Genomic DNA, 22,513 nt, shown 5'->3' on the forward strand with positions numbered 1-22,513 from the left:
CTGAAACCTAAAAGGTTAGAAGAAGGAAGGCTTGGCAAGAATGGGAAGCAGCCTGTGGGAAGGCTCTGACGTAGAAAAGAGCCCGGCACTTTCAAGAAGCTAAAAGCAACCCTGTGTGCCTGGAGTATGTGAACAGGGACAAGAGTAGCCCGGAGAGTCCCCTAGTGAGTTGGTTAAAGAAGGAGCAGGTGAATCCATGAAGCATCAGCCAACTGTGTGGTTCTGTTCGCAGGAAAATGCTGAGCTGTTCAGAGCAGATACGACGAGCCAGTCCTGGAAAGACTACATCAACTACATTGACGACATGGTCCTGGACGAATTTGACCATTTCATCCGCAAATCTCTGAATTACCTAATGGACAACATGGTCACGGATGTGAGTTATAAACATAAGCTACACATACATTTGTGCCGTACTTACGGTATTGTAACTGTAAAATAAGGTCTACTTTGCTATCTATAGTTTGCATAGACCAGGCTATCACATTACAAGTAAACAGACGTTAAAACCTGCGTAGGGGGCACTCCTCACCCTGGACTCGAACCTGAAATTCCTGCATGCCAGGACCCTCTTCAGGCCCCAACACTCAGGGCATCTGGTCACCATACATCGGCCAGGCCCTGCCTTGCTGCTAGATGAGGGAAAGCAGGCACCGCTGCCCCCCTGGTCTTACGGATTGGGCAGGGTGTACCCTCCTGTCGGCAACATCAGCTACCAACCGACTCAACCCTCCGCGGGGCAGGCGGGAGTGTAAAGCAGGTTGGCAAAGAGGACGTGCTGGTTGATTTCATCCCGGAATGTTCTCCATCGTTTTCCCTGTGGGTCAGCCCTCCCCGAGCCATGTCTTTTTCATTACAGTAGTTCCCAAATGGTATTGAATATGCTGGTAGGGCAAGATCAAAGATCCCCCGGCCCACCCAGTGCACCCACTGGGAAGACAGTGGGAAGGACAGCGAGGCGCCCTCGTGCCAGCTGCAGAGATGGATGGTTCATGCTTGAGCCCAGCACATACGTCTCAAAGGCCGGGTGTCACCAGACAATCACAGACCCAAAATTCTGTTGATGGATCGTCATCGTTACTACCGACTCTAAGGTTCACCAAGCAACCCACAGTGATGCAAAATGTCAGCAAGTTCTGTAATGTATAGTCACCATCAAAGCCATGACGATCCCCTGATGACAAAATGTCCTTCTCCAAAAGTCCCAGGGAGTCCCCATATTTGCACGCGGCCCAGCAGCAAGAGCAGAGCCCTGAGTCGGAGGCTTTAGAAAAGGCTGGTCATCTGAGTTGGTGGCAACTGACCTTTTGTGCCAGTTAGCAATTCACTTAAACACCAGTAGACGCCATCCATTGGTTGTATTGGGTTCTCAAGTCAATCGCCCACAGGGCCATCGTGGGACCGTGTTTAGAAGAACACTAGTAGCCGTGGAGTGGATTTCATGGCCACCCGTGGGCCTTGGCCCATCCTGGGAGCATCGCTGGTGTGGGGCTAACCTCCATCGGGTCACCCTACAAATGAGGCCATCACCCATAGCCATGCAGCCTCGCAAGGGGGATCCAGGAACAGACAGGGTTGCGGTGCACACGTGCTTTATGAACGGGAAGTCCAGTGGTTTGCTGTCCTTGCTGGGGCACAGCTGAGGCCGACCCACCTGGTGGCTGGTATTCCACAGCAGGTGTTTTAGTTGCTTCACTAATTGGCCACAAGCCAATTTTGCCATGAAAGATAAAAGAGGGACATTAAAAAGGTCCCCATGAAACATGACAAAACTAATCATATTAATAATTTCTTCTGGGGCGCCTGGGTGGCTCAGTCAGTTGAGCGTCCGGCTTTGGCTCAGGTCATGATCTCACGGTCTGTGAGTTTGAGCCCCACATCGGGCTCTGTGCTGATGGCTCGGAGCCTGGAGCCTGCTTTGGATTCTGTGTGTGTGTGTGTGTGTGTGTGTGTGTGTGTGTGTGTGTGTGTCTCTCTGTCTGTCTGTCTCTCTCTCTGCCCCTACCCCACTCATGCTTTGTCTCTCTCTCTCTCTCTCAAAAATAAAATCATTAAATAAATAAATTAATTAATTAATTAATTTCTTCCTTCATTTAAGAGAGGTATCCGTTTTCCAAATACTAGGGTGCAAATTGGTAACTGATGGTATTTGCCCCGTGAAAGCGTCTCCGCTGACGTGTCCCCTTGGCACGCCATCACGTGTAGGTTGATAGGCACCTAGCATTCTGCAGGAAATATGGGAAATGCTGATGCCGTCGCGCGTCGTAACTGACGTGCTCTCAGTTTCTAGGAGAGTCGAGCGTGCAACCTGGCTTTACCCGGCCTTGTTTCGCACTCCCAGGAAGTTCACCACCGTGTTTTCCATCAAGCTGACACTCACGGTTGACCTCCCCTGGCACCCACGGCGAGGGCTAGCCGAGGTTTATATCGTGTGATAAAAACGCAGACACCTCCGAGAACAAACCACCAACGGACTATTTTTTTTTTTTTTAATCTTTTATGGCAAAGCTGTTCGACCGTCAATGAGTTCTGTGGCGAAGGTGCTTCACCGCACAACTACCTAGAGCCAGGGGCCTCCAGAGACGGGAGGGCTGTGCTTTCTGGAGCGCAGCGAAGCCCGTCCTGCCCAGCTGGGACACCCCCCACCCCCAGCCCACCATGCACTGTGGGCCACTCACACTCACCGGCCACCACTCCCACGCTTCATGCGTTACTGACTTACTTAGTCCTCATAATAACCTCAAGAGATGGGGACAGTTGGCGTCTCCGTTCTACACAAGATTATCCTCATTTTATGTTTTTGGGGAGCCTGGGAGGCCACGCAGCTGGTGAGCGACAGATACAGGCTTTGCAGTGAGGCGTTGGGGGGATCCCCTGCTCCAGCCTGCTCTGGGCCCTGCAGCTCAAAGGGCCCGGGAAGGCGTGCTCCCCCAAGTGCTCCCGGCCGGCCTGGGTCAGCCCTGTGGTGCCCGGAGGGAACACTGGGACCTTGGGAGCGGTTCATCCGAGCTCGAGGTACTGAACCCGGGACGATCTCTTCCAGGGGAGCGTGGCACCGCTGTTTGAGGTCCTCATGCAGCTGGACGAGGACGGGCTGGTCTTCAATCCGTCCCTGGAGTTGGGCCTCGACTATGGCTTCCTGATGCTGATTGAGGGCCTGATCAACGACATCTACACTGCAGCCAAGCTCATCCCCCGGCTAGCCAAGAACCGAATGAGCTACAAGGTCAGTCCGGGCCTCACCCGGCCCCACCTTCCTCCCCTGCAGAGGCTCCTACGGCTCCCCTGTTCCGGTCACCTCCCCGACGCGCCCCCACCCCACCAAGATGGCAAGAGTGTGCTCTTACCCCGCGGGCTGGTAGTTCGCTCCCTTCTGGAGGTTAACCCTGTGAGTCCCTCAGTGCTCGGGCATCTCGACCAACACGCTTCCCTGGCTCGCACATCCTCGGACCCTCGATGCATTAAACACCTGGAAACGACCCAGTCTGAGCAGATTCTCCAGACACAAAAAGGCATAGGAAGTTAGGCTCCCCCTGGAGGGAGGTCTGAGGACGTGTTTGTCAGAGCGTTGTCTGTATAACAGGGAAACCCCAACTGGAAAAGACCTAAATGCCCCCCAATAAGGGAGCTCTCCGGTAGATGCCAGTAGATTCGGGCCCATCCGCACAAGGACAGCCAGCTGAGTCCCAAACATGAGCCAGGGGTGGAAAGAGGCTGGTGACAGGTTGTTAAGTGCTCATCAAGTTGTGGCACAACGCGTAGAATACGATTTCATTCGTTGACACGAACGAAAGTCTGTATTTCTGTGGATACACTCCGAACCGTTAAGAGTGCTTACCTCTGGAAACAGGATGGGGTTAAGGATGGGGGACGGTGAGGGGTCGGGGCGGGACAGGGGGTGCAAGGTTGTTTTTTATTTCATATACGTGAGCACCGCTTGAAGTTTGGTAACGGGCGTGAATTCTTTGCAATAATAGATATTTACAACAAGAAACTCTATACTGTTAGGGAGGAAGGTGTGTGTGCACACGTGCGTGTGTGTGTGCCTGTGTGTGAGCGTGTGTGCCCGTGCACGCGTGCGGTGAGGTGGGTACACAGAGGAGATAACTGGCAAGGTCAAGGGCGGCTTCCCAGAGGAGCTGAGTGTGCACGGAGTCTTGAAGGGTGAGGAGGGGATTTCCAGGCCGACGGTATCGGGCAAAGAAAACGGCCTGAGGATTTCTGAGCCACAGAAAGGGGATGAGCCCGGCCCAAGTGCACACGGCAAGCTATTCCAGAGCCCAGAATAGAGTCTGTCACCAGACGTCCGCTCAGGTATGGACGTGGGACCCCGTGAGCTCCGGAGTCTGGCAGGATGCAAGTCTGGAGCTCCTGCAGCCTCTGTGGGGCTCTGAGGGGATTCATTTGCTGAGGAAGCCACACGTGGAGGAGGACAGAGCAAAGTAAGACAAGGATCCTGCTGATCATGCCACACCCCAGGCCTTGAACCCCCCCCCACACACACACCGGTCTCATTCCTACCCGTGGGATCTTAGTTTACGGAGGTGACTGAGCGGCGATGTGGAGAGTCCGGTGCCATTGAGAGGAAAGTTAGTGCTGCTCACAGTTCCCATAGAAACGGGAGGCCTGGCGGGCCCCGCGGGGTGGCAGGGATCCAAGCAGGTGCAGTCGGGAGGCAGAAGCAGGAATGAGGAGGATAGCCCAGGCCAGAGACTTCCGTGGGGTTTCTGCAGGAGAGGCAAGGCTGGTGAGGGAAAGAGCTCAGAACTGGCCAGTTTGCACTGACGTCAGTGACTCTGAGGCCCAGGGGTCACCTCGGTTACCTGGTACCTGACCCTGGGGCACTTAGGATAGGAGGAGCGTTGGCTTGGGATAAAGGAGGTGGTGGGGGCAGGGGGAGGGGGGTGTCTAGACCCAGGGCTGGATGGTTTGCATATGAAGGGTGTGCTGTCTGCTCCTGAGCCCTTAGTCGCTCAGAGTTGGCTAGTCCCCAGGAGGGTGGTGTCTCCCCAGCCAGCAAGGTTTTTTAAGACGTCAGTGAATCTTGGGGCACCTGGGCGGCTCAGTCAGTTAAGCGTCCGACTTCAGCTCAGGTCATGATCTCACCATTTGTGGGTTCGTCCCCCGCGTCAGACTCTGTGCTGACAGTTTGGAGCCTGGAACCCGCTTTGGATTCTGTGTCTCCCTCCCTCTCTGCCCCTCCCCGGCTCATTTTCTGTCTCTGTCTCAAAAATAAAGATTCAAAAAGTTTTTTAGAAGATGTCAGTGAATCTTAAGATACGAAAATACAAACCGTAATTAACACACACCCTCCACCTTGAGATTCTCCAGGTCCGTGGGTCCGTGAATTCTCCTGCTGCTTAAACCAACTCGGGTTGGGTTTTCTGTCGCTTGAAACGCAAAAGATTCTGTCCAGAACAGGCCTCCCCTGGTCCCCGCTCTAGCCATCGTGGTGGACTCCTTTTAGTTCCTCAGACGGCCGCGTCCGTCCACCACAGGGCCTTTGCTTGTGCCTCGCTGTTTCTCTTGCTTTTTGCCCCCCCGCCCCCCATCCAGCAGGGGCCAGAACAACGGTCACTTCCGCAGGGAGCGTTCCCCCCACCTCCTCCCCGGTGAACGTTAGGGCGAGTCTCAGGGTCTGGGATTCTTTGGTGAACGTCTGACCCCGCCCCTGGACCCTCCGTGCGAGCCCTGTCTAGATCCCCCGTGCCCACCCCCTCGTGTGGCACACAGCAGGTGCACGGCCCGGATGAATCAGTGTGTGAGTCACCCTGGGGTCCGCCAGACAAAAGTCACGTTCGACATGATCTCCTCACGGGCCAACACGGCAAGTGGGCAGATTTCTGTTTCCCACCTTGAGAGGTTAGCGACGCTCCCGCCGGCGGGGAGCTTCCTTGCAGGGCGGAGAGATGACCTCCACGCCGTGACCCCCGGCAAAACGGCTCACAGGTCCGCTTGTCTCCTGCCCCCTCCCAGGCAGACCTCGAGGACATGTCGGACCTCATAGAGATGAGGGAGGAGTTGTCCAACCTGGTCCTTAGCGCCATGAAGGAGGCCGAGGAGTACCAGGACTCCTTCGAGAGGTACTCCTACCTGTGGATGGACGACCCCCAGGAGTTCATGAAGAACTTCCTCATCTACGGGCGGGCGGCCACCCTGGACGATTTGGACACCCGGGCCGAGGAGGCCCTCCCCAAGACGCCGCCCAGCCTCGCCCAGTTCCAACAGCAGGTGCGCGTGAGCCTCGCCCCCTCACGGGATCACCCCCCCGCCCAGGGAGGGAGGTCACTGGGCTCCATTCAAACCTCCGGTGAAAGGTTTCAAAATGCGGGTTTTATTATTATTCGGGTCTGGTGACTCCAGCCGAGCAGGAGATGATCGCCATGGAAAAGAGTCTGTGACTCACTGCCTCCAGGAGGAGGGAGCAGGCCCCGCCCCGCAGGGCCATGGGGGCAGCACTGGGGTCGGTCCGGAGGCAGAGGGACCGAGCGGAAGGCGTGATTCACAGCCTGGAAGGAATATTCGGGAGAGGCAGGGCAAGGGGACCTAGGATCAGCTAGTGGGAATCATGTCAGTGGATTCCGCGGGGTAGGGCTGGTGCCTCGTTGCGGGGACCAGGCCCTGGGGTGCTGAGGACAGGGGAATGTCGGCCCCGAGGGCGAAGAGGGTGGTTGGGGAGTGGGTTCTGGGTTGGTTTGTATAAGAAAGACGCTCCCTGGGGAGAGGCCTTCTCTGGGAATTTGCCAGCCTTGGGAGGGACCGTCCCACCAGGCTCAGCAAGGCTGCAGGTGCCAGAGCAGAAAGACGGAACGTGAGAAAAACCGTTACTACGCAAACCTCCACCTGTTGCCCACGCGCGCGGTGACGGGGAGTCGCCCGTGAGCAGCAGTGACCCGCCCCCAGGGGAGACGCGCACCAGGGCCGATGCCGCCGCACGGGGTGGGGGCGGCTGGTGGAGCGTGAGAGCCCCGAGAATGGAGCGCCGCGCGAAGAGGGCCAAGCGTAGGGTGCCTCGAGCCTGCCCTGACCGCATTCACCCGTTGGCTTCTGGCCTGTCCTGCAGAGGCCGTGCTGGCCTTGCCCGATGGCGTCCCTTTCTGACGGGTTGCCTGAGCTGGGGACGGGCCACTGGGCTGCGGAGAACCCGGGGCTGCCGGGACGGGAAGCCGTGCCCCGCAGGGGGGTGGGGGCCGCCCGCCTGCTGTGCTGCCTCCCACGGCCGCCCGACTGAGCCGTCGCCCCGCTTTCCAGATCGATTCCTACGAGAAGCTGTACGAGGAGGTGTCCAAGTGTGAGAACACCAAGGTGTTCAACGGCTGGCTGCAGTGCGACTGCCGCCCCTTCAAGCAGGCTCTGCTCAACATCATCAAGCGCTGGGGTTTCATGTTCAAGCGTCACCTGAGCGAACACGTCGTCAACAGGTGGGCACCGGGACCCCGCAGCCCATCCCCCGCCACCCTGCAGAGGGCCGTGTCCCTGGAGAGCCGGGCAGACAGGCTTCCGTGGTGCGGGTGGGCGCTCCTCCGGGCCACGGGGCGGCTGGAGGTCAGGCTTAGAGGCCAGTGGGCCCCCAGCAAGGGGTGGGGGTGGGGGGGTCCCAGCGGAAAGGCGTCACCGGCTGTGAAGGGACACCCTGTGCTTCGTTCGACACCTGTTTATTGAGCACGCACGGTCTGCAGCCTGGAGGGTGGGGCAGAGCAGGCTGAAGTGTCACCAGGGGACCGGCCCCATGAGACCAGAGGCGGCAGTCAGGGCCTTGAGGGCACGGTGCCGGGAGGGAGTACGGGTGGGCTGAGCTCTGCCCAGGAGGCCAGTCTGAGCGGGGCTGGTAAGGCGTAGGGTGAGGGTCAAGGTGGTGTCGGGGGGCGGACAGGAGCCCTCCCTTGCTCAGCACGGCCCCGCAGCACAACGGGGAGCCCTCGCGGCTGGCCGCCTCCTCCGATGGGCCTCACCCTCCCTGTGGAGGGGGGCGCCTGTCACCGGGCCCTCTCGTTCAACAGCCTGGCTGACCTAGAGGCCTTCATGAAAGTTGCCAGGATGGGCTTGACAAAGCCCCTCAAGGAGGGGGATTATGACGGTCTCGTGGAGGTGATGGGGCATCTGATGAAGGTCAAGGAGAGGCAGGTGGCCACCGACAACATGTTTGAGCCCCTGAAGCAAACCATCGAGCTGCTCAAGACCTACGGGGAGGAGATGCCAGAGGAGACGCATGTGAAGCTGCAGGTAGACAGTGGCCAGGTGCCGCGCCGTGCAGGGAAGAGGGGAGGAGGGCGTCCAGGGAAGAGGGGAGGGAGGCCTCCCAGTGCTGGGCAGGGTGGGAGGAGGAGGGCGTGCAGGGAAGAGGGGAGGAGGGCGTCCAGGGAAGAGGGGAGGGAGGCTGCCCAGTGCTGGGCAGGGTGGGGGGAGGAGGGCGTGCAGGGAAGAGGGGAGGAGGGCGTCCAGGGAAGAGGGGAGGGAGGCCGCCCAGTGCTGGGCAGGGTGGGGGGGAGGTGGGTGTGCAGGGAAGAGGGGAGGGAGGCCTCCCAGTGCTGGGCAGGGTGGGGGGAGGAGGGTGTGCGGGAAGGAGGTTGTGCAGAGAAGAGGGGAGGAGCGCATCCAGGGAAGAGGGGAGGGAGGCCGCCCAGTGCTGGGCAGGGTGAGGGGAGGTGGGTGTGCAGGGAAGAGGGGAGGAGAGCGTCCAGGAAAGAGGGGAGGGAGGCCTCCCAGTGCTGGGCAAGGTGGGGGGAGGAGGGTGTGCAGGGAAGAGGGGAGGAGAGCGTCCAGGGAAGAGGGGAGGGAGGCATCCCAGTGCTGGGCAGGGTGAGGGGAGGTGGGTGTGCAGGGAAGAGGGGAGGAGGGCGTCCAGGGAAGAGGGGAGGGAGGCCTCCCAGTGCTGGGCAGGGTGGGGGGAGGTGGGTGTGCAGGGAAGAGGGGAGGAGGGCATCCAGGGAAGAGGGGAGGGAGGCCGCCCACTGCTGGGCAGGGTGGGGGGAGGTGGGTGTGCAGGGAAGAGGGGAGGAGGGTGTCCAGGGAAGAGGGGAGGGAGGCCGCCCACTGCTGGGGGCCTTGCAGCGGGGGTGCAGGCTGTCTGAACAGGGACAAGGCCTCACGCGGGGCCTGCACGATAAACCTCCCCTCTGGATTCAGGAACCCCGTGGAATGTCCCCACAGAGGAAGGGACACTGAGGCGGCCTCCAGGGTGGGGCCGGTGGGGCCTCCCTTTAACTATTGGATTAAAAATGCCCCTGTACCCCACACCTGCCCCCGAGGACGGGTCCGCCCCGGGTGCAGGGGACAGTGGACGGAGAGCGGGGTCGGCGGAGGCCCCGCAGAGGTGAGGGGCAGGGCCGGCTCCCTCCTGGAGGGACACGGGGGCGGCTGCTCTGGGAACTGCCCAGCCCGGAAGGCCCCGGGTCAGCCCGGCTCTCCCCGTGGCAGGGCAGGGGGGAGGGGGGAGGGCCTCAGCATCTTACGATTAGAAGTCCGATATTTGCTCAGGGGTGGAGAACTTTGAAAATACAAAAATCCATCTGATTGTTAAAGCCGTGCTTAAACTAGCAAGGTTCTAGAAATGGGGAGAAGGTTAGTGGTTGCCCACGGACGGGCTGGGGGCAGATACAGAGACCACGTAGGACGAGTTCTTCCCGGCAAAGGACAGTTCCGTGTATGTGCGCTGAGGATGTGGTCACGGGGACCTAGACGTGGGTTCAGATCGCTTAGGACGACACACGCTCCCGCACAAATCGCGTGCACACTCGTGTGCCGATGCAATCGGGTTAACGCAGGGTGAAAGCGGACAAGGTCTGCCACCTGGTTCCCGGAAACGCGCCGATGCTGGTTTCCTGGGGTGGGGGGGTCGCACCGCGGCCGTTTGAGGTGCCAGCCCCGGGGGGGAGGCTGGGGGAGGCACACAGGACTCTCTACTACTTTGACGATTCCCCGTGAGTCCGTAACGCTTCGCGATAGAAAGTGTCTTGAAACAACGGAAAAAGCAACGGCCCCCGGGCTCGATCTGCCACAGGAGCTGCCCGAGCAGTGGACAAACACCAAGAAGCTGGCCATCCAGGTGAAGCAGAATGTGGCGCCCCTCCAGGCCAACGAGGTCAACATCCTGAGACGGAAGTGCCAGCAGTTTGAGGTGGTGCCATCCCGGGGGGGGGGGGGGGGGGCCGGGCCCGCACCCTCCACGTGGCGGGGCTGGGGAGGGTGACGCGGCTGCTCCTCCCTTAGCTCAAGCAGCACGAGTTCAGAGAGAAGTTCCGGCAAGAAGCGCCGTTCACCTTCACGGACCCCGACCCCTACAAGTCCCTGAATAAGGTACGTTGGTCGAGGCCCCGGTGCCTCTCGGCCGTTCCTCAGGCTGTCACTCGTGGGCGTCCAGGGACGCGGCCCCGAGGGGCCTGGCCTCGGGGCTGTGCGTGTGCGCAGGTGTCCCCACGGACCCCAAGTCCCGTGCCCGAGCCTCTCACCACGTCCCCCTCCGTCTCCGCTGTTTCATCCGTGGCCGGCGTCCAACGTGCAAATTCCACGGGGCTGGGCCTGACAACCCGCTCGGGCTCGGGTCCCGCGGGGGAGCGTGTGGGGCACTCAGGACTTAGCGCAAGAGACCCCAAGTGCGTGTGACCTTCAGGGTCACCCGTGCGTGCCCTCCCCCAGCCTCTGCTCTTCCCACGCAGCTTCGGGGCTGCCATTCCCCAAGATGGTCCCCAAGATGGTCCCCGTTCTGCAGGGTCACGTCCCCGAGCCCAGTGGGGAGGCACACAGCGTCTCCTGGAGCCTGAGGGACCTGGGCTGATTCTGCAGGGGGATCCCGCGTGAGCTTGTCTAGTAACCGGGTGTGTGCGTGCGAAAGGCCTCTTGGAGCCACCCGCCCGCACACACGGGGAGCCCACCTTCACACCCGCGCAGACAACGCGCGTACTCGACACGGAAGCACCCACTCTCGCTCTCCTGGTTTGGGGTGACTCTTGCCTTCCTCCTCTTGCCTAGGCTTCCATCATATTTAAAGCAATCAGGCATTACCTACGTAATGCTTAATAAGGCAAAAAAAAAATAAAATAAAATAGAGCGTGAAAATCAGGAAAGCCTGGAAGTCTCAGGAAGTTCGCATAGAGTCCGTTCACTTCTTGAGCCTAAACCGCCTTCCCCGCACGATCAGAAGCAGCGGGCGTCTGAAGGCAGGAGGGGAGGGTAGCGACCGTTGCCCCATGGTCGGCGCGTGGGGCTGGGACACAGCAGGGTGCTGGCGGCGACCCCGAGAAGGTGCCCCGGGACGTGGCGGAGGGCGAGAGGGAGGCCAGCACTGAGCGCCAACGGTGCTGTTGACCCCCCCCCCCCCCGCAGCAACAAAAGAGCATCGTGTCCATGGAGAGTGTCATGGACTCCCTGTGCAAGTCCGGGAGCCTGTTCGAAGTCACGGTCCCAGACTATAAGCAGCTCAAAGCTTGTCACAAGGAGGTCCGCCTGCTGAAGGAGCTCTGGGACATGATCGTCATGGTGAGGCGGATGGCAGGCACCAGGTGTGGACGGGGCAGGCCAGCGCCACGGGGACTCGAGGACGGGGCGGCGGGGGGACGGGTGGCTCTGCACCGGCTGCAGCCCAGCACCCGGATGTCAGGGGGAGGGGGCTCTGCACCCCCACCGCACCCCAGCGCCCAGACGAGGTGCTCCCACTATCCTCCTGCCGCTCGGATGCGACAGCGTGGCCGACGCAGGCACCCCCTCTTGAAGGGTAGCACACGAGCGCCTGGGGGCTCCTGCCGCCTCTCCTCCCAGCTCCCCCGTTGGCAGAGACGCGTGAGCCTTCTCTCTCATTCTCGGGATCGAACTTGAGAATCTTTGTCAAATCCTCCTCCCCTGCGAGAGGGAAAACCATCACGCCTTTATACGGAGCCGAATCTTCTCCGCGAGCTAATCTGGGGGAGAACTGCTCTCCCGGCGTGACGCAGGGCTCCCGTACGGAAGTCCCCTCTGTCTCCTCGTTTATTTCCTCTGTCAGGATGACAGAGTTCGATGTTGAAGATGACCGCCCTGAGCCCACGCAGTGCTTACACAGGGGGAGGCGTCTCTGGAGTCACAGGCTCTCTTACGACCGCTCCTAACGAGAGCGGACGCATACTTTCCACACTTAGCTGAACTCGAGTCTCTTGCGTCGGAAGGCCATCCCAGAAAGCAGCGGTAAAGCCAGAGAGGACGGGTGGCCGCACTTCCCCTCGACAAACACCGCTCAGCACAGACTAGAGCCTACGTTGCCCGGGAGGGAACAGTAAGCGTTTACAGCCAGAGTATTTCAGGGACAGTTCTCCAGACGGAACTGGCCAGGACGCTTCTAGGAAAACAGGATAGAGAATAAGCTTAAACCTGCCAGAAAGAGCCACTGATGTGATTGAGGTTTGCCTCTGAGCATAGCTTCCAGGCAGGTTTCTTGTAAACACCCCACCTCTGTCTCATTCGTTCGGTAACAAGTACTCTTGTCCCGCCCGGGCCTCCCTGCCTCAATAATCTCTTGCCGGTAATCTCGTCCCTTCGATCCCAGCTACGCATCCGTTTTCAGCCCATCCCGGACCCAGAAGATCTGTGGTCTTCTGTCTTCACTGTTGGTAGGGTTTTTCCCAGGGGAACATTCTGTGTCTTCCGGTTTCTTCTAACACGTTGTCACCAGTCAGTATAAGCCAGGTTACTCTGCACTAACAAACAGCCCTGAAAGACAGCTCTGTGTTGCTAACAGCAAAAGCGTATTTCTCTTCCGTGCCGAATCCACGCGCTGGTTCCAAGCAGCCCTGGGGCGGCTCAGAGATCCGGGCTAGGTAGCCACACGCGTGTCCGTGATTGCCAAGGCGACAGAACTCGGAGTTGAGCACTGGCCGTGAAGTGCCTCTGCCCCCAAGTGCCAGGCATCACTCACGTTTTCCTGGTCGAAGCACGTCGGGTGGTCCTGTTAAGTAGAGGCGCCTTTGGGTTAAGAGTCCGACTTCGGCTCAGGTCTTGATCTCGTGGTCCGTGAGTTCAAGCCCTGCGTCGGGCTCTGTGCTGACGGCTCGGAGCCCGGAGCCTGCTTCGGATTTTGTGTCTCCCTCTCTCTCTCTCCCTTTCCCCCCGCTTGCCCTCTGTCTCTTGTTCTCTCAAAAATAAACAAACATTAAAAAAAAAAAAAAAAACTATAAAAACAGTAGAGCGATAGCGCCCACCATAGGACACTGCCCAGATCTGTCTTAACTGCCGACTTCTAAGTTGTATCTGTACAACTCGTCTCCCCGCCCCGGCCCCCGCCACCCTTGTATCTGTCCACCTGACCACCCTCGCTGTTCCCCGGGGGGCCACGGCAGGAAGGTAACCCGGCCGTCTTCCCGAACCTTCAGTGAGCTGTCCCCCCCTCAGGTGAACACCAGCATCGACCACTGGAAGACCACCAAGTGGAAAAATATTAATGTCGAACAGATGGACACAGACTGTAAGAAGTTTGCCAAGGACGTGAGGTCCCTGGACAAGGAGATAAAAGCTTGGGACGCCTTCGTGGGGCTGGACAACATGGTGAAGAACACCATCACGTCCCTGCGTGCCGTCAGCGAGCTGCAGAACCCCGCCATCCGGGACCGTCACTGGCACCAGCTCATGCAGGCCACCCAGGTAGTGCGCTCGGCGGCCGGCCGGCCTCGCCGCGGGACGGGCCGGCCCGACGCGGGCGAAGCCGGGCGTGGGCAAGGCCGGCTTCGGGCACTTGTGACCTGGACCGGTCACATGGGGTGGGGGGGCGGGGCTCTGAGCGCAGAGGGCCCCCCGTGCTGCGTGCAGCGCTCTGCTGTGGCCGTCTGGGAATTCCTAATAATTTTTTAACAAAGGGCCCCATCGTTTTCATTTTGCACCGGGCCCCGCGAATCCGGCAGTCGGGTTCGGTTGTAAGTTGACTGTCCACAGGGTTCCGGAAGTTCGGCTCGGATGAACAGCAATCCTGGCTTCCCCGTGCACCCCGGGACCACAGAGCCCTAGCGTCCTAATTTTCCCAGGGGTGTCCCCTAGTCGGAGGGCTGTTATTGGCATCGACATCCGCAGGAGGCAGATAGGAACAGTTCCCACCGCCTGCAAGCATTGAACAAAACTACATTGGACAGCTACTCTGCAGAGGCCCCACAGCGGTGCCCAGGAGAGAGAGAGAGAGAGAGAGAGAGAGAGGGCGGGGGGGGAATACACAGCCTCTGTTCTCAGGGAAGCGAGAGGAGGATAGCACGAGCCATCATATTCGGGATCCCCGAGTGGGATTTTCAGCAGCGATTCTGAGTTTAGAGGAGGCATCCTCTCCGAGGGCAGGGAAGGACAGAAAAGGCTTTGGGAGCAGGTGGGGTGTGGCTTGAGCCTTGGGAGAAAGACACACAAGACAACCAGAAAGCCTGTCTGGGGTACTTGGGTGCTGAGACCACAGCTTTTCCAGGCCACTGGCCAGCAGCTTCATATGCCCACCCAGGCGCCCCGGGAGAGATCCCTGGCCGGCGATCAACAGGCAACTAAGACGCCCCAGCCGGGGACTTAGTGAAACCCCGGCAGCTATTTTCCCAAATGTGATCGGGAGACGCTCCGTTCTATCAATGGGTTAAGCCAGTTGGTTCCAGAGGGGGCTCAGAAGCGGTGTCGGGAAATGTCCGTGTGACGGCGAGAACGAAGGAGAGGGCGTGTGGAAGGGGTTTGAGGACTGGGTGGCACAATGCCAGCACCTGGTTCTGTCACTAGAGCGACAGTGCCCGAGACTCAGCTCTGCCTGCTACGAAAACAATGGCGAGTAACGTCAATAGCATTGATCCCTGAGCAGGTGCATTAGCGCCCTGGGGCTCCTACAGCAAAGAACCACACACTGGGGGCTTCCAACCACAGAAACGTGTTCTTTCGTGGCTCTGTGGCCGGAAGTCTGAAATCAGGGTGTGGGCAGGGGTCCCTCCCTCTGAAGGCTCCTGGGGACAGTCCTTCGCTGCCTCTTCCAGCTTGTGGTGGCCCCAGACGTTCCTTGGCTCGTGGCTGCCTCCCGCGTCCCACCAATCTCCGTGTCTGTGACCACATGGCTTTCTTCTGCATTTCAAAGCCCTCTCCTCTCCTCTCCTCTCCTCTCCTCTCCTCTCCTCTCCCTCCCCTCCCCTCCCCTCCCCTCCCCCTCCTCTCCCCTCCCCTCCCCTCCCCTCCCCTCCCCTCCTCTCTTATAAGGACGCCTGGGTTTAGGTGCCACACAGATAATCCAGGATGATCTCATCTCAAGAGCCACTCACCCAAGTCACGGAGCCCGTCAACAGTGGCACAGAGCTCCCGCTCGCTCCCCCCCTGCAGCCCGGATTACTTGCTCACCTGCCTCTCTCCACAAGGCACAGAGATGTCTGTCCCGTGCTAAATAAAGGACCTGATGCGGAACGTGCCTCTCCCCCCACCCCCCACCCCCCAGGTGAAATTCGAAATGTCAGATGAGACCACCCTGGCCGATTTACTACAGTTAAACCTCCACAAATACGAGGACGAGGTCCGGAACATCGTTGACAAGGCTGTGAAAGAGTCGGGGATGGAAAAGGTATTTTTGTTTTGTTTTGTTTTGTCAAAAGCAACGTTGTTCATATGGGATGATGCTCAACCTGACCCACCAGCCCACCGCCTACAAGCATGGGGTCCAGCGGCCACTTAACACAAAAACGAAAGCTTGGTGGGCTTTCTCTTAACCGACGCCCCCCCAGATACTTCCAGAATTTATTACTGAGGAAAGGATCCCCTCCACCCCACTCCTCCACCCCGGCTGTACTTGTGTCTCCTGTGTGCAATGGTGACACTTTTTTTTTTTAATGTTTTATTGATTTTTGAGAGAGACAGAGTGCGAGCGGGGGAGGGGCAGAGAGAGAGGGAGACACAGAATCGGAAGCAGGCTCCAGGCTCTGAGCCATCAGCACAGAGCCCGGTGCGGGGCTCGAACCCACGAACCGTGAGATCGTGACCTGAGCCGAAGTCGGACGCTTAACCGACGGAGCCACCCAGGCTCCCCAACGATGGTAGCACATTTAAAACTGCCCCAAGCTCTCTCCTCTCATGGAGCACCCTTGTTTGTGGCTTTGGAGGAGAGGTGGAAGGAGGCAAGACAGGAGGGCTGGCCACTGGCTGGCTGGGGCGGTCCCGGGACACAGGGACACTGGGGAGGATTCCCTCTGCGGTTCAAATCTGTCTCCTCACCTGCTTGGCGAGTGTGAGTGGTCACGTTTTGGCTTTCTTTGAGCCATAATTCACATGCCGTCACACTCACCCATGTAACGCGTACGACTCAGTGGCTTTTGTCTCTCCATAGTGGGCGAGCATCACGTGGTAGAATTATTCCACGTTGGGACATTTCCGTCAACTCAAAAAGAAAGCCACGCCCTCTAGAAATCCCCCCACCTTCCCGTACATCCCTGTCCCTCGTCTAAGCCACCACGAACCCACCGTCCCTATGGATTCGCCCATCCCGCCGTCCCGTATGAACGGGGTCACGCAACGTACGGCCTTTTCCGTCTGGCTGCTTTCACATGGCGTTGTGTCGTCAAGGTCCACCCGCGTGGGAGCGTATGTCCGAACTTCATTCCTTTTTATGGCCCAACGGCCTGCCGATGACCTGTTCGTTTCGCCTGTCTGTTCGTCTGTTGACGGACAGACGTTGGGTTGTTTCCCCCTCTTGGCGGCTGTCAGTGTTGCTGGCGTGAACGTGTCGGTCTTCTCAAAGCAGGGCTTCGTCCCGTGTTCCACAGAACTCCGGGTCCTCCTCGGCCCCTCCTGCCAGCCGCTGAGGGAGCCCGTTTCTGTGTCCCCTGGAAGGTTCTGAAAGCCCTGGACAGCACCTGGTCCACCATGGAGTTTGAGCACGAGCCGCACCCGCGCACGGGCACCATGATGCTGAAGTCGGACGAGGTGCTGGTGGAGACACTGGAGGACAACCAGGTCCAGCTGCAGAACCTGATGATGTCCAAGTACCTGTCCCACTTCCTGAAGGAGGTGACGAGCTGGCAGCAGAAGCTGTCCACGGCGGACTCCGTCATCTCCATCTGGTTTGAGGTCCAGAGAACCTGGAGCCACCTGGAGAGCATCTTCATCGGCTCAGAAGACATCCGCGCCCAGCTGCCAGAGGACTCCAGGCGCTTCGACGGCATTGACATGCAGTTCAAGGCGAGCACGGCCTTCTCCCTCCTCCCGGGCTTTTGCGGGAAGGGCTCTGCGGAGAAAACGCGGCTACTGACGCCCTGCGGGGCGGGGGGGTCCCGTCTCTTCCCAGGCCCTGATGGAGGAGGCGGTGAAAACGCCCAACGTGGTCGAGGCCACCAACAAACCCGGCCTCTACGACAAGCTCGAGAATCTGAAGAAGAGGTGGGTCCCCACGCCTGTCCGGGTGAGAGGCGTCCCGGCTGCAGGGACCTGAGCCATCAGCCCGCGCCCCGCCCCCTCCCCAGGCCAGGACAGAGCAAACTCCCCTTCCTGGGGGCTCGTGCTCCCGGCCACAGGGTGCCACGCCGGCCACGCAGCGTGTGTCCGGCCTCAGAGGAACGCCCGCGGCGTGTCCGGTCGGAAGGTCTGAATGAAACGGGCTGCGAGCCGGGCGTCTCCGGGGCTGTCAGCCCAGCGCAGACGGGCTGGGCTGGGCTGGGCTGGAGGCGGCCTTCCCAGGACTGGGCCTCAACAGCCCCCTTTCCTGCCCCCTCCTAGCCTGGCCGTGTGCGAAAAGGCCTTGGCGGAATATTTAGAGACCAAAAGACTGGCTTTCCCGAGGTTCTACTTTGTCTCCTCGGCTGACCTCCTGGACATTCTCTCCAACGGAAACAACCCCGTGGAGGTAGGCGGGCCCCGGGCGGCCCCGTGCTCGTCCCCTCGGCAGCCCTGGCTGGGGTGGAGGCGGGTGGGTGCACGTCACCTCCACAAGGCCGTCCGCGCCAGAAACTGCCGGGGGCCCGGCCATGACCGCTTCACTGGACGCGTCTCAGATCCTGTCCCATACCTCCCGTGCCTCGTTTTCCTCATCTGGAAGACAGGTTGGAGGCCCGGGGCTTGGTGAGCCGCTCCTTCTCAGAGACCCGCCCGCTGGCTGGTCCTAACAGACCCCAGGCCCCGAGACCCAGGAGGAGAGGTCTCCTTGAGGCGCTGCTAAAGAGAAAAGGGGTAACTAACTAAGCAGGTGGGGGAAACGACTATATTTTACTATATTTTCCTTGAATCGTAAAGTCACGGGACGCACAAGCAGGTCTGCGCGGGGTGGCCCAGGGACACGGCCTTGTCAAGGAAACGGAATCTTCCGGAACAGACCTTTGTCTCTCAGTGCCGGCTCCCGCCTCAGAGCCCTCCGCTGTGCCCTTGGTTGGTCACACGTGTTTGGTCATCACCGATCAGAGGAGGGGGAGAGAAGCAGGCTGCGTGCCCCTCCCCCCACCCCCCCCCCCCCCCAGTCCCTGGTTCACCCGACCCAGTGTCTGCCCTGTCCTGCCCCAGGTGGGCCGTCACCTGGCCAAGCTCTTCGACAGCCTGTGCAAGCTGGAGTTCCGCCTCGATGACGACAGGAAGCCTCTCAAAGTTGGCCTGGGCATGCACAGCAAGGAAGACGAGTATGTTCACTTTGACCAAGAGTGTGACCTCTCGGGGCAGGTGAGCGCCGCGGGCACGTCCGCGCTGGAGGGACAGCGGGGACCTCTGGCGGGGGGTGTCGGCACGGCCGCCGGCCCGTGACGGTCCTTCTCTCGAATAAAAGCTCCACCAGCTTCCGTACAGCATTTCCAGCAACGCCTCGCCTGCACAGCCTGAAGCGTATCTTGCGAGCCAACAGCCAGAAGAGGAGGGGTGGGGAGGGGAGGTTTCCGACACAGTCCAGCTGTTCGAGGGCTTGTGGGGGGACCGCCTGGGGGGGCCCCGAACAGTCAGCTTTAGGGCTTTGACTGACCAGAGGGCTCTCCTCACCTCGGGCGGCCCGTTCCCTTCTCTAGCCTCCCTGAGAGGCCACCTCCTGCCGACAGAAACTTCCGGCAGCCCCTTGTCCGCCCCCACCCCCCACCCCCATCTCATTGCCCAACTCAGCAACCAAACGGGATTTTGACATCATCCTATACGAAATGTAGCTCAGAGACGAATTCGCTGGGGGAGGAAAGAGGAAGATCTCAGGGGCGCCTGGGGGCTCAGTCGGTTAAGCATCCGACTTTGGCTCAGGTCTGATCTCACCGTTGGTGGGTTCGAGCCCCGTGTCGGGCTCTGTGCTGACAGCTCGGAGCCTGGAGCCTGTTTCAGATTCTGTGTCTCCCTCTCTCTCTGACCCTCCCCTCTCGTGTTTTCTCTCTCTCTCTGTCTCAAAAATAAATGTTAAAAAAAAAAAAAAAAAAGGAAAATCTCAGGACAAGGTTGGCAGGGCTGGGGCAAGAGCCAGAGGCGTGTTCAGACCTGCTTCCCCCGGTTAGCTCCTTACAGACACAGTTGGCCTGCACTGTCTTTAGTCTAAACAAAAAACCAACCTGATTGTCCTGTTTCCACCCCACCCCCCACCCCACCCCCCACCCCCCACCGCCACCCACCTACCCCACCCCCGCCAGCAATGGCTACTTGAGGGCTTGTATTTCCAAATACAAAGAAGGCCCGTCTGCAAGTTTGTCCCACGGGACCACCTTGGACCCTGACACGAGGCACCTGAGGAGCAGCCAGAACATGCCGGGGACCCGAGAGGACAGACGCCATGTCTCCCAACATCAGTAGCACCCCACGGGCCCAGACGTAGCCAGTCTTCTAGAATTTTCTCTGGATCCCCTCCCCTGTCTGCCTGGAGATCACATGCACGCTTAAACACCCAGCCCAGTGCGACAAGTCTCCGGGAGGTGGGGGGTGGGGGGGCACCACTGGGCTTCCCAAGTGGATTTTGTTAAGCGGGTCATTCTTCCTGCTCTGCAAAAACCTTGACTTTCCTACCCCTGGGGTGACGACCACTGGTATTTTTTTTTTTTTTTTTTAATGACAAAGCGAGTCTTTGGAGCTAGCTGAGCTCAGGGCCCGTCGGGTTAGTGTGGCTCCTGTCCCCAGGTGGAAGTCTGGCTGAACCGAGTGCTTGACCGAATGCGCGCCACGCTCCGACACGAAATTCCAGAAGCCGTGGTGACGTACGAGGAAAAGCCGAGGGAGCAGTGGATCTTTGATTACCCAGCCCAGGTCTGGCTCGGGGGGGCGTGGGGGTGGCTGTGTTCACCTGCCCCTCGGTCAGTCCAACCGGTAACGGCCTATCTGGCCGGCAGGGACTGTTTTATCAGAAGTGACGCTCACAGCGCGGGCGACGGGGGGCCCCGTCTGGTTTCAGATTGCGCTCACGTGCACGCAGATCTGGTGGGCCACCGAGGTGGGCCTGGCGTTCGCGAGGCTGGAGGAAGGCTATGAAAACGCCATCAAAGATTACAACAAAAAGCAGGTGCGTGGTCCCGCGGGTCCATCCGAAACACTGCCGAGAGATTTCCAGAGGCATCCGCTCTGCGGCTGTGCCCTTGCGGGATTGCCCTTTCCGTCGGTCGGCCCAAAGCGCTCCAGTCTTGGCAACCCCCAGTGGTTCTGCCCAAAGGAAACCAACCGTTTTAGAAATACGAAACTTTAGGGGCGCCTGGGTGGCTCAGGGGGTTAAGTATCCGGCTCAGGTCATGATCTCACAGTTCGTGAGTTCGAGCCCCGCGTCAGGCTCTGTGCTGACAGCTCGGAGCCTGGAGCCTGCTTCCGATTCTGTGTCTCCCTCTGACTGCCCCCCGCCTCACTCCCTCACTCGCTCTCTCTCAAGAATAAATATACATTAAAAAAAAAACTTATTAGAAACGGATAACTTTAATTTTTTGGTCTGGAAATCATCAAAGGCTACCGTGAGCCTTTTTTGAAAGATTCTTGGATCTTCTAGTAAACTTTGATGTTGGAAATATCAAAAAAAAAAATTAATTGATTTAAAATCATTAAAAAAAATAAATAGAAAGATTCTTGGCTAGGGGTGCCCGGGTGGCTCCTTCGGTTGACCGTCTGACTCTTGCTGTCGACTCAGGTCGTGATCTCACGGTTCGTGGGATCAAGCCACACATGGGGATCTGTGCTGACAGCACAGAGCCTGCTTGGGATTCATTCATTCGTTCATTCATTCCTTCTCTCTCTCTCTCTCTCTCTCTCTCTCTCTCTCTCTCCCCCTCGTCCACAATAAATAAATAAATAAATAAGCATTTTTTTTAAAGAAATTTCGAAACTAAAGGTAATTTTTTTTACATGAGGAAATCTACCCATAACCCCCACCACCTGTTGTGCCAACTGTCAACAACTCGTATGTACACTTCCGATCTTTTCACGTGCGTGTGATTGACTTGCACGGAAATAACACACACACTATCTGCAGGGCTTCAAAACCCCCGCTTTTACTGAATACCCACCATCTCCCCGTGGCGCTAGATTTTTCTCGGGCTACGTCATTTTTAGAGCCTCCGCGGAATTCCATCAGGGGCTGCTCTGCTTACCCCGCCCCCCCCCCCCACTTGGGGGATATGAAGAACTTTCTCTGCGCTCCCTGTTTGTAAGCAAAGGCGTGCCGGTCGTGCCTACCCTACCGTCCCCCCCGGGAGTGAGCTCCCAGGGGACCCACGCAGCCAGGCAGGGTGGGGGGGTGGGGGGAACGGTGCACGGGCAGCACGTGGGGTCCCAGCCGAGGTGCCTCTGCCCCTGCAGATCAGCCAGCTGAACGCACTCATCACCTTGCTCATTGGAACCCTCACTGCCGGCGACAGGATGAAAATCATGACCATCTGTACCGTCGATGTGCACGCGCGGGACGTGGTCGCCAAGATGATCACGGCCAAGGCACGGGCGCTCGGGCAAGGGTCAGGTGTTCGGGGACCCCAGCCCCCCGTTGGTGCCTCTTCCTGGGGAGGCCGCTCTATTCCTGGTGGCAGCCACCTCCCCCCGCGTCCCCCCCAACCCCATCCCTCCCTGAGACTCACCCCTGGTGAGCAGTCAATCCAGGGGAGGGGCTCGCTCGTCAGCAGGATTGGGCTGGGGGGGGGGGGGCGGGACCCTGCAGGAGGGACGGGGGGCCTTCCCTGGTCAGCTGTGGCTCCCACACTGCCCCTTCCTGCCGCCTCCCTGCAGGTGGAGAGCTCCCAGGCCTTCACCTGGCAGTCACAGCTCCGGCATCGCTGGGACGAGGACAAGAGACACTGCTTTGCCAACATCTGCGACGCCCAAATCCAGTACTCGTACGAGTACCTGGGCAACACGCCGAGGCTGGTCATCACCCCGCTCACGGACAGGTGAGGGCGCCAGCGCCCATCGCTTCCCGAGCAACCGGGAAAGGAAACCGCCTGTTTTCTGCGGACCCTTCCCCGTGCTCCCTTGCGCTGTCAGACCCGAATGTCCCCGCTCCCGGCCCCCCGCCTCCCGTGGCTGACAGAACCAGGCGCTTGGGAAGGGGAGGCCTGCGTTCGGACTCAGTCCTGCCGCCCAGTGGGGACACCCAGCCTCGGGCACCGTGTTCTGGACCCATCACTTCACTAGCCGTGCGGTCTTGGGGGACTGGCTT

General features: G+C 59.4%; 1 protein-coding gene across 1 annotated transcript in view; it reads left to right on the forward strand.

Moving 5' to 3' along the window:
- The window catches only part of DNAH17 (dynein axonemal heavy chain 17), a 104,650-nt gene that overhangs the window by 29,837 nt on the left and 52,300 nt on the right, over positions 1–22,513 (forward strand). Inside the window, 18 exon segments of the mRNA XM_053893210.1 lie at positions 233–376; positions 3,044–3,226; positions 5,977–6,231; positions 7,252–7,421; positions 8,001–8,223; positions 10,001–10,117; positions 10,210–10,296; positions 11,323–11,475; positions 13,357–13,605; positions 15,398–15,520; positions 16,783–17,130; positions 17,237–17,328; positions 17,665–17,791; positions 18,442–18,594; positions 20,008–20,133; positions 20,279–20,386; positions 21,664–21,795; positions 22,084–22,244. Coding sequence (XP_053749185.1) covers positions 233–376; positions 3,044–3,226; positions 5,977–6,231; positions 7,252–7,421; positions 8,001–8,223; positions 10,001–10,117; positions 10,210–10,296; positions 11,323–11,475; positions 13,357–13,605; positions 15,398–15,520; positions 16,783–17,130; positions 17,237–17,328; positions 17,665–17,791; positions 18,442–18,594; positions 20,008–20,133; positions 20,279–20,386; positions 21,664–21,795; positions 22,084–22,244 — 2,951 coding nt within the window.

This window comes from Panthera pardus, unplaced genomic scaffold, assembly GCF_024362965.1.
Source record: "Panthera pardus isolate Hobbes unplaced genomic scaffold, ASM2436296v1 HiC_scaffold_3, whole genome shotgun sequence".
Classification (NCBI taxonomy): Eukaryota; Metazoa; Chordata; class Mammalia; order Carnivora; family Felidae; genus Panthera; species Panthera pardus.